The following is an 11787-nucleotide window of genomic DNA, read 5'->3' on the forward strand; positions in this document are numbered from 1 at the left end:
GGCTGCACTCTCGGTGACTACTGGCTTGTGCACATTCGAGACATTTGGTACGGGTACGGAGTCTAGTGTCGTATCGGAAACTGCGGTTGCTCTGTTGTCGGAGCTTGTCGACGTCCTGCTGACAGTGTGGTCCGTTACCGTATCACGAACAGAGTTTCGTGCAGTTCCTACGGGTACGGTAGCTGTAGTCGTCGACGACGGTTGAGAAGACGGTTGGGATGTCGGGGAGCCGTTCCGGCATTTGTTCTTCTTCGAGGGGATACAATTCCGACACTTCCGACCCTCCTTCGTGCAATCGCACCGAACACAGGTGCCGTTGCCGTTGCACCGGCAACAAGTGGCACTCTGCATCGGCTGGTTTGCAGGAGAGGCACGTTGGAGTTGGAAAATCCACTGAAGACTACACTACAGAGCTCGAGAAACGCGTACCTACGTCAACATTCAAAAGTCGTAGTCGTAGTAGTGTAGTAGTAGTATTACTACCACTGTAGTAGTATTATTACTACCACTGTAGTAGTAGTATTACTACCACTGTAGTAGTATTATTACTACCACTGTAGTAGTAGTATTACTACCACTGTAGTAGTAGTATTACTACCACTGTAGTAGTAGTATTACTACCGGAATACGTCTGTGGGCCGCATTGATGCAGTTTCCTACTGTGCAACTGACCTCTTTCTTCCAATCATAGAGGTGGTAAAATTGATGACATTCGGGGGGGGGTTCTTCAATGATTTGCGTGTGTGTGTGTGCGTGTGTGTGTTCGTGCGTGCACATGTGTTTTTAAGGGGGGGGGGGGTGCGAGCAGGCACATGTGAATGCATGCCATGGCGCCAGTGTCCCTGAATATGGGTGACGAGTATAATAATGATACGTGCTCATATTTTCTCATTCATTCAATCAAATCGTGATAGAATCAAGCAAGGAAAATCACTGGCCAGGTCATCAAAATATTAATAATTATTGAGAGATGGTGCAGCAGAGCTCTATAGTAAAAAATTAAATGTTTTCTTATCATAATAATAATCAACCTGTCTATACTTAAATCATCATCAGAAGCACACAGCGACGACTCTCTGCTATAGAAAATGTTAAAAACGCAGCGTTTTTCCCCTAGATTGTAAGCCGACATGAGCATAGCATTATACTAGTGATGATCAGGGGGTGCAAGGGTGAAGCTAGTCACACTTCTCCCTAGTGAGCTATGAGTCGGTGATGCCGCGTAAAATAGCGGCGCTAATAGTCGTGTCAACAGTATTCCTATCTACCGTACTGCATACAAACCGGCCAACCTTTTCCGGCAAACGTGACATCGGGACAATGCCATGCCTAGGTATGAACATTGCATACAAATGCAGACGTGTGGGCATGCGACAAATGAATGTTTGGGTGCCTATGACCACCCTCAATATCGGGACGGTTGCCAGGTATGACACTGGCACTACAATAATTATCATGAATATAATATACAACTGTCTGCCCAGGCCATGTTCAAGCTAATGACCAGCCGCCGTTGTCGACCAGTTCTGAACAATGCCACGCGGTGCTCAGTGCGAGAAGATTTAGCGTTAGTGTTCATCAAGAGTACACAGGCTTCACTGTGCTGAATAGCACTGCATACAGGGGTGGATGTGTTGCCGTTCAGGGCGGAAACCGGCATGGTACGGAATTCAGACTCACGCGCACGCACACACCTACGCCCATTCTCGTGCCAGACCTGTTTCTTGCCGCGGCCCGGGATACGACTCTGGAGAGACGATCTTAAAATAGGGAAGATCGTTAAACACAGGCAGAGGCTCAGAAAGGTACACGGAGCATGTCGCTAAGCTGCTGCGGCCGAAGTTGGCAGCAGTGAATCCAGCGACTTGGCTTGAGCTGATATCGCTCAAGTCATTGAAGCAGATGTCCAACTCCTGTAGGTGTGTCCAGCACTGGCGGGCTGCTGTCAGTGCTGGTAGACACGATGACGTTAGTCCACACCGTGCAAGGCAGAGTATTCTCATGTGCGAGCACTCTCGACATGCTTGCAAAATCTGGGCGGCACCATGGTCTCCTAATTCCGGATTATCCTTCATGTCCAGAAAAAAGACCGATTTGATGCCAGCCAAGCAGGTTGCCAAGGCGATACCAGTGCCAGAAGTTAGACTACATGAGATCAAGGAGATCGCTAGCAGTTTACGGGGCTCCGATGTAATAGAGTAAGGCTCACAACGGAGAGTGTCGGTTGCTTCCATGCTGAAATTGTTGTTGCTGATATCCAACACCTCCAACTGCGTCCAGCGGAGAAGACCCACGATTATGGATGGCAGCGAAACTGCAGTCAAGCCGCACATCGACAATGTGACTAAGGTCATTTCCGTCCGGTTGTGAAGTACACGGCATATCTCCACAAAGGCATCGTCCCCGAGATCAGGATTATCTCCCAAATCAAGTTTACGAAGACTACTATTCTCGGCCAGTCCTGTCACCATGGCTACGCCTGTGGAGAAGGTCAAGTGGCATGATCGTAAACGTAGCGTTTCAAGCTGTTGGCATGACGGCATACTCTGCAGACGGCTTGGACCCGCATTTTCAGGAGCACGGAAATCAGTGCTGCTGAGATCCAGCTCTGTGAGATGTGACCATTGTGGCAAAGCCCCACAGAGAGAAGGCAATGGGAGTGCGACATACAACTTCCCCCAGATATTCAGCGTCGTCAAGCTGCTACTTGAAGTCTTGATGGCATTCATGACGATTTTAATGACAGAATCATCCGAACATCGCCCTACACGCAATTCCTGGATTCCAGAACATAGTGCCAAGGATGATGGGAACTGAGCTGCATTTGACGATGTCCAGTGGTCAACTGAGATGCTCTGGATCGCGGTGGATCGATGATGCTTCAGGACCGCGTCAATGGAACGGCAATCTGCTGGGTGGGCAGTCCCATTGATGTGGAGTTCTTGCGAGCGGAGCACAACACCAACTGATGGTAGTGGGCAATCAGCCTTTTTCTGGTGGACAGCAAACTCTGCGAAGCATGAGAATATAAGAGGCGAATTGAAGGAATACATATCCTTAATACACTGTCCACTCCAGTTCATGTGTTGGCCATGAAGTTTATCCTTGCAGTACTGTCTGAGTCCGGGGCTAACATTGCCCAATGACTGCAGGAGACTGCCAAGATTGGCATCTTCGACGCCATCCTGCCACTCCGAGAGGAGAACTCTTAGCCAGGCTACATCAGATGAAGCCCGGCCTTCTTTCGGGATCCTTGATATGACATAGTCACATGCATTGGGCCCACTAAAGGGATCACGGAGTAGCTCACCTGCAAGCTTAGGCATCAGCTCAGGTGTTAGTACTTCACTCAGAGGCAGGATGAAATTGAACGGGAACAAAGTAGTGCTAGGTCGGCTAAGGTCATTCAAAACGTATCTGTCAACTTGTAGAGATGATCCGTGCTTCATGAGTGCATTGAGAAGCCACTCCGCTTGACCAGCATTCAGCCGTGCACAGAGCAGTGTCCAGAACATTGTCAAATGACCGCTATTAGCACCAAGATTGTCGACAAGTTGAACAATACTGGCCTTGGTAATGCGTTGGTCATGCAGCAGCGCCTGTGACTGATAGATGGCTGCAAGATGCTCTTGGACAGTCAAGTGGCTGAAGCGATACTGCCTGACTGCATCCTTTGATAGAGACTCTTCGCAGGTTACCAACAGACCAAGACAGATGGCTTCTTCGCTCAGAGCATACTCCTGGACATTCTCCTCGCTAAAGATCAACTGCATTTTCGTCAGCATGCTGTACGCAAACTCCCCTATGTCCACGATCAGAACCCGTACGGCTTTCGGTATGGCAGTCCAGCGGCCGAGTTTGCGAGCGCATTTCCGCTCGGCGATCTGCACCACCATCTGCTCGAACAGATCAGCTATACACTGAGGGATGAAATCGTCAACATGGTACACCGTACAAACCTGCTTTGCAATGAACGGCGTGGCCATCATTCCACGCAGATAGTCCGATCGCTTTATCTCGGCAGTTAGTTGGGCAGCTTTTTCAGAACGGAGCACTTTGTTGACGTACATCTGAACATCATCTGGTTGAAACCCCACTAGCTCGATGTGCTGTTGAAAGTGAGGCATGGCAGACAAGCTGAAAACGTCCGGGCACGGGCGTGAAGTCACAATGAGGTGCACACCCGGCAGCTCTTCACCCTGAATCACGCCTTGCACAAAGCTACTGCATTCTGAAAAGTTGATCTCGTCCAGCCCGTCCAGAACCAGACACAAGGCGTCGGGCTGAGCTCGTACATACTCGCAGATCACTTGCCGATCGTGGCTGTCCTCGATTCCGATTCCTTCAAGACCAAGCAAACCGCTGAGCGACTTTGCCATTTTCACATCCTCATGATGCAGCTCCCTTGCTATAAGCAGTTTCTTGCGCTGGCATAGCTGTCCCATAGCCCACTTCAGTGGTGCCACCTTGGTGAACGCAAACGTCTTCCCACAGCCGGCACTAGCCACAGCTATTGTTCCCACCGTACTGCCTGGCTCTGCTTGCCGATTATCACTTGCCGCGTCTCCGATGACTGACTCCAACTGCACTGGCTGCATCGTCCGTCCAGCCTCGAGGAACACGTGCTCTGGGCGTCTGAAGTCAGAGCTGGAGTCTTCGCTTGGGACAAACACGTCGCTCAGACTACCCTTTGGCAGCATGAGCAAGTTGATTTGAACATTCTCTACAGTTGGGACCGTGCCCTCAGGCATCATCCCGGGGATAAACCGGTCCCTAGCACGGCGATAACGAGCGGCTAGAAGATCTTGGGCACGCTGCACCTGCGGCGGTGGCGGCACATCACCCTGCTCACCTTTTGCTGCTGCCACTGGCGGTGATGCTACTGGTGCTGCTGCCACTGGTGCTGCTGCTGGTGCTGCTGCTGCTGCTGCCACTGGTGCTGCTGGTGCTACTGCTGCTGCTGCCACTTCTGCTGCTACTGGTGCTGCTTCTACTGATGCTACTGCCACTTCTGCTGTTGTTGTTGCTGCTGCTGCTACTGCACCTGCTACTGCACCTGCTGCTGTTGCTGCTGTAGGGACTATTCTCAACGCATTACCTGCTGCACACGATGAGCTGCCTGCATCACGGAACAGGACGGTAAGACAACCAGGCAGCAGCATTGTTTTTAGTTACAGTACAACTTGCCAAGGCGACCACCTGTACCAGAAGACCACTGCAATCAGACCTGGGGATGCACCCTCCCCCCCCCCCCCAAACATTTCGACCTAGGTTCAGCATACACATAATGACCATGAATGACATGCACCAGCTATCCTACACATATGCGGCCGTGCACCCCCCCCCCCCCTAAAAGGGGGACTGGCTACGCCCCTGGTGGACGACGTCTCTCTCTGACCAGGGCTCTAAAGGGTTAAGGCCCTCGGTGTGCAATTTTTAGGAGATGAAGAATACTCGAATACTAAGAATATTCGATCGGAGAAAATCAGAGTATTCGAACTCGGTATCTCAATGCCAACTTTCACCCCCAGTGTACACGCACGTAGAACACCACGGGCATAGCTCGTGCATCTGTGGTTTAGTGACCATGTGTCAGACTGTACATCTGTGATGTGGTGACCATGTATCAGACTGTACATCTGTGATGTGGTGACTATGTACCATCGGCAGCCTCATAGGTGACATTTTGCCTATTTTGAGTATGTAGTACCCAGGACGGCCATTTTCTGGTGTGGTGACCGCACTACGCTGACCGAACATGAGCTACGCGCCTGAACACAATAGCTATCTTGTTGGGATTGGGGTAAAGGGAAGGAGGGCATGTAGCCTGGATTGGGGTACAGGGAAGGAGGGCATGTTGTCTGGATTGGGGTAAAGGGAAGGAGGGCATGTAGCCTGGATTGGGGCAAAGGGAAGGAGGGCATGTAGCCTGGATTGGGGTAAAGGGATGGATGGTATGTAGCCTGGATTGGGGTAAAGGGAAGGAGGGCATATAGCCTGGATTGGGGTAAAGGGAAGGAGGGCATGTAGCCTGGATTGGGGTAAAGGGAAGGAGGGCATGTAGCCTGGATTGGGGTAAAGGGAAGGAGGACATGTATCCTGGATTGGGGTAAAGGGAAGGAGGGCATGTAGCCTGGATTGGGGCAAAGGGAAGGAGGGCATGTAGCCTGGATTGGGTCAAAGGGAAGGAAGGCATGTAGCCTGGATTGGGGTAAAGGGGAGGAGGGTATGTAGCCTGGATTGGGGCAAAGGGAAGAAGGGCATGTAGCCTGGATTGGGGTAAAGGGAAGGAGGACATGTAGCCTGGATTGGGGTAAAGGGAAGGAGGGCATGTAGCCTGGATTGGGTAAAGGGAAGGAGGACATGTAGCCTGGATTGGGTCAAAGGGAAGGAAGGCATGTAGCCTGGATTGGGGTAAAGGGAAGGAGGGCATGTAGCCTGGATTGGGGCAAAGGGAAGGAGGGCATGTAGCCTGGATTGGGGTAAAGGGAAGGAGGGCATGTAGGCTGGATTGGGTCAAAGGGAAGGAGGGCATGTAGCCTGGATAGGGGCAAAGGGAAGGAGGACATGTAGCCTGGATTGGGGTAAAGGGAAGGAGGGCATGTAGCCTGCCACCTTAGAGCTACTGTAAAACCGGAAAATTTCGGTGGAGATTTATTTTCGGTAACTTCGGTGAAAGTAATTTTTACCTAAAAATAAAACTAGGGCTGAAACGATCGTGGATTTTCACCTATCGATTGCTCCTTAGCTTAACGATTGATTAATCGGCTATAATCGTTAGCAAATAGTGTCAGAATTTTGTGCAAAATTACTCTGTTTCCAAAAGCTAGGTCTTCTAAATACTAAAAATTTGCATTAGGCCATGGTAAAAAATATAGTTGATTCTCAGGTCATGAGCCTGTGAAAATCTTTGCGAGCGAGCGATTTCTTATTTTATTTCCGAAGATAGGGTCACACATAATGTACATGTACATGGTCACATGTTCATGCTTATATTCAGGCCAGGGAGTAGAAAAATACCGGTATTTTACTACTCCCTGATTCATGCCTTTCGCATTGACCGTTTTCATGCGCGCATATGCATGCATACTTCCTCCGTTAACAAAAACTTCGTGATGGATTTTTGAGGGACTGTTTAACAGTGGTTTGCGCACAAAACTGCCGTCAAATGAGTCGCAATCACTTTCTCGGCCTTCCCTGGCATGCCGCATGAAAGAGGTACGATGCAAGGGAAGCGACCTTTCACAAGGCGAGCGGAATCGATGGTTGCGCAGTGGTAACATAGGTAATGACAGTCATGGCGAGCGAAACTGAAATACCACTTCTCCGAGGGGTAATGCACTGCTTGTCCTCTCTGCTACTCTAGCACTGACTCGACGGTTTGAGAGTCATAGAGAGATCGATGGAATGGAGCAGCGAGCCCACACAATGAGCGAGTGCACAAGGAGCCACTCCGATCGCACGACCGCGCAATGAAATAATTCTGAACTCCAGTTCTTGTTCAACCTGCGCAAAGCCCAGATTCGAATGCTGATAACCATGCATTCTTTCAGAAGTATGCAGTCCAACGCGAGTCTCGTGGCTAAAGAAAGTCGACTGGACTTGCTAGCCGCTGCTGTTCAGTGCTGGCAGGGGTATCCATCAGAGAAAATGGAATCCGTTTGGCTGTGCCTTTACTCTTCGTTTCAAGGAGTTCTGGAGAGCGAAGATGAAACCAGGGAGCCATAAAATATTTTTTGGACTCCCTGGTGGAAACGAGTAATCGCCACCGCGGCGGGACACGCAGCTTGAAAGCCAACTTACTTGAACGACGGCGACATCAAGTTCAGCGCAGTGTGATCAAAGAAGCCGAGGCAAGGCTGAAACGAGCTGAACAACGATTTGAGAGAGATGATGACTCGCGTGCAGCAGATGACGACAGCGACGCAGGGTCAAAAATGAGTGGAGCGAAAGCGACGCAAAATGAACTCTCAGCTCATTCCGCCAACAGTTTCTCTTGTAAACACGCTGTACATACAATGTAGGCTGACCTACCTTCGTCCAGTGATTTGCACTCGATACCAACTGTTCTTGACCTGTTCTAATCGTTTTCTTATCCATCAAAATCCATCACGAAGTTTTTGTTAACGGAGGAAGTAGAATTTAAAAAATCGTCGGTGCGGCTCAAAAAATCGGTGCGCGCGTACTTGAGGATCAAAGATAAGTTTTACCATGGCCTTAATGACAGGGTAGCTCAGAAACATGGCAGTTATAAAGTCAATTTAACCTCAGAATATGCACCATGCCCCTGGCAAGTGCATAATCACAGTGGAAACTGATTCAAACCGTACAAAAACGAGGGTTTTCAGTACTTTTTGGACTCAAAATTCCTAGCGCGTAATCTTTAACGTAACGACTACTTGATTGATAAGGAATTATCGATCGCTTACCGAGTAATTGGTATAATCGTTTCAGCCCTAAATAAAACGCGACCTAAAATTTAATTCCACACAGCCATGCGCTCCCCTCCCCCCCCCCCCCCCATGCCACACAGTGTGCAAAATGCATTTTTTGGATCTGGAAAAATAGTTTACCGAGATTTTCGCGCTACCAAATCGCTGATTTTGGGAAATACCAAAGTATGACACCAGCGAAAGTTCCCAGGGTTGCAGTATCTTGTTGGGGATTGGGGCAAAGGCAAGGGCGTGTAGCCTGTCACCTTACAAAGGGAAGGGCGTGTAGCCTATCACCTTACAAAGGCAAGGGCGTGTAGGCTGTCACCTTACCTGCATCCAGCTGAGGACCCGGCCGCCGAAGAAGTTGAACCATTTGCTCATGCCTGTCAACGTACCCGAGTGTCTTGACGACACTACACAGCTTCTGGTAAGCACTCGGGCCTTCGGCGACGATTGATTCGACAAGCGCTTCGTTGTGATCCGCACTACCAATGTTGGCCAGAGTCCGTCTCAGTGTGGCAATCGTAGCACGATCCGTGATGAGGTGAGCCCGTATGGCCGCAGTGCGCAGCCTCTCCGGAGGCACTGTATTCAGCCATGGCTGAATGTCACAGATGAACGTTTCCGAGTCAAACGGGTTACCAGCTGGCAATGCAAGCAAATGCAAAGCACATAAAAAAAAGCTTGAAGCACACAGCACTGTGATAACTCAACAGTGGTGTGAAATGAAATCCAGGCCACAGTTCTGTTGGACGCCGAAGAACAGAGCGCCGAAGACCGACCAGGCTAGAATTTCACCAAGCACAGCATACCAATGTATACACGGTGACCCAACAGTGCATAGACTGTAATACATGGAAATAAGAAAAATAATGGTCTAGGCTAGGAGGCTGACCCCCAAGTTCTTCATGTATCGACATTACTGTAATTGCAGCAACAGCAGCAGCGGCAACAGCAGCAACAGCAGCAGCAACAACAGCAGCAGAACCACTAGCAGCAGTAGCAGCAGCAGCAACAGCAGCAGTAGCAGCAGCAGCAGCAGCTACAGCAACAGTAGAAGCAGCTACAGCAACAGCAGCAGCGGCAGCAGCAGCAACAGCAGTAGCAACAGCAGCAGCGGCAGCAACAACAACAGCAGCAGCAGCAGCAGCAGCAACAACAGAAGCAGCAGCAGCAGCAGCAGCAACAACAGCAGCAGCAGTGAACAGTACTAGTGAGCAGCAGCACCAGCAGCAGAACCAGTAGCAGCAGTAGCAGCAGCAGCAACAGCAGCAGTGGCAGCAGCAGCAGCTACAGCAACAGTAGCAGCAGCTACAGCAACAGCAGCAGCGGCAGCAGCAGCAACAGCAGTAGCTACAGCAGCAGCAGCAGCAGCAACAGCAGCAGCGGCACCAGCAGCAACAGCAGGAGCGGCAGCAACAACAACAGCAGCAGCAGCAGCAGCAACAACAGAAGCAGCAGCAGCAGCAATACCAGCAGCAGCAGTGAACAGTACTAGTGAGCAGCAGCACCAGCAGCAGAACCAGTAGCAGCAGCAACAGCAGCAGCAGCTACAGCAACAGCAGCAACAGCAGCAGCAGCAGCAACAGCAGTAGCAACAGCAGCAGGGGCAGCAGCAGCGGCAGCAGCAGCAACAGCAGCAGCGGCAGCAACAACAACTGTCATGTCCTGGACATGGACCATATGTATGTAGTGCGCATGCTCGCACGTGAGCTGGGTCTTTTTCGGATATGGAGTTTGAGACGAACTGAAATCTGTAATGGCCTCGAGTGTGTGTGTGATCGAGCTGGATGAGTCCGAGTAGAACCCACCTGGGGCAGGACACAACAACTGGCGACGAAGATATGGCTCGGATATCATCGCTTCAGCCGTTTACCGGCGGCGACTTTGAAGAGTTTGAGGAAAGACTTGAATTCTATTTCTTTGCCAATGATATTGGAACCGTGGCTGCTTCGGCCAATGCTGCAGACAAGTTGGCTGCCAGCAAGAAAAGGAAGGCTGTATTAGTGAGTTTGCTGTCTGCGGAAGTCTACTCGATTTTGAGGAGCCTCTGTCTGCCAGCGAAAGTAGCTGACAAGAAACTGTCGGAGATTTGCGATCTTTTGAGGAAGTATTTTCAACCTGCAATTTCGCAAGTTTCGGCGACGTTCAATTTCCATCAGTTGAAGCAGAAGGAAAATGAGTTGACTGCGGATTTCATCATTCGTCTGAAGAGATTGGCTGTGAGGTGTGAGTTTGCTGATCACCTCGATCGAGCGCTTCGAGACCAGTTTATTGCTGGCTTGAGCAGCTCATCCACTCGAAATTTCTTATTGACGAAAGAAGATACTTCGGCACAGTCGTTCAATGACATCGTCAAACTAGCTTTGACGCAGGAATCGGCTGCGCGCGCGGCCGTGCAGCTGACCTCTCAGCAGGAAGTGCACAAGGTGAATCACCGGCCAGCGGAATCGCGTTCGCAGGCGCAGTCTGGTGTTTCTCGTCAATCTCATCAATCTCGAGAGCAGAGATTGTGCTACCGCTGTGGGTCTACTCAACACTTGGCGGATAAGTGCAAACACAAGGCCACTGAGTGTCGTCACTGCCACAGGAAGGGGCACTTGGAGCGTGTTTGTCGGCAGAAATCTACGTCAGGCGCGTCGGTGCACAATGTTGTGACTGATGACGCAGGTGAGCATGAATCTGCTGATCTTGAGTGCATGCCAATGTTCCACATTTCGGATCAGGGCGAATTGAAGAGCAAATCTGTGCCCTCCTACAAATTGGAAATTGCTGTGAATGATGTTCCTGTTGTAATGGAAATCGACACGGGCAGTGGCATTTTAATCATTTCTGTCCATGATTTTGAGTCACTTGGGGTGTCTCGTACAAATTTAACCAAACCGAGTGTACGCATGACCGGTTTTTCTGGGGCAGAAATCAAATGTATTGGTGAAGGGAAGTTCAATGTCAGCATTGATGGTGTGGAGAAACCAACACTACTCCGTGTGGTGGATAATGGTGGTCCGTCATTGTTGGGCAGGGATATGTTGTCCCAATTTACTCTACCGTGGAAACAAATTGTCAATGTCAATCATGTTCAAATGGATGGTAGGAGGAGAGCTCTCATTGAGGAATTTGAGGAGCTATTCGATACGACTCAGGTTGGCAAGCTGAGGTCGGCTCAAATCACCCTGAGAGTGGATGATTCTGATCCAATTTTCCACAATGCGCGTCCCGTACCGTTCTCTATCACGGAGAAGTACGAGGAGGCTTTGGAGAAATTGGAAGCAGAGGGAGTTATTCGCAAAGTTGAGCACTCCAAATGGGCATCGCCTACTGTGCCAGTACTGAAATCGGATGGTAGTATCCG

The 11787-nt window shown here is 50.2% G+C and overlaps 1 protein-coding gene and 1 pseudogene across 2 annotated transcripts in view; one reads left to right on the forward strand and one right to left on the reverse strand.

The window, feature by feature from the left end:
• Nucleotides 1–871: 871 nt before the first annotated feature.
• LOC135815241 (uncharacterized) overlaps nucleotides 872–11787 on the reverse strand; it is a 21657-nt gene continuing 10741 nt past the window's right edge. For both annotated transcript variants that reach the window (XM_065328514.1, XM_065328515.1), the window contains 2 exons: nucleotides 8766–9080; nucleotides 872–5119 (listed from right to left, as the gene is read on the reverse strand). In XM_065328514.1, the coding sequence (XP_065184586.1) occupies nucleotides 1695–5119; nucleotides 8766–9080 (3740 nt within the window). In that variant the 3' untranslated portion in view covers nucleotides 872–1694. The remainder of the gene's footprint in view (nucleotides 5120–8765; nucleotides 9081–11787) is intronic.
• On the forward strand, nucleotides 9541–10147 carry LOC135813322 (ras-interacting protein RIP3-like; annotated as a pseudogene).

Source organism: Sycon ciliatum, chromosome 4 (assembly GCF_964019385.1).
Source record: "Sycon ciliatum chromosome 4, ocSycCili1.1, whole genome shotgun sequence".
Taxonomy (NCBI): Eukaryota; Metazoa; Porifera; class Calcarea; order Leucosolenida; family Sycettidae; genus Sycon; species Sycon ciliatum.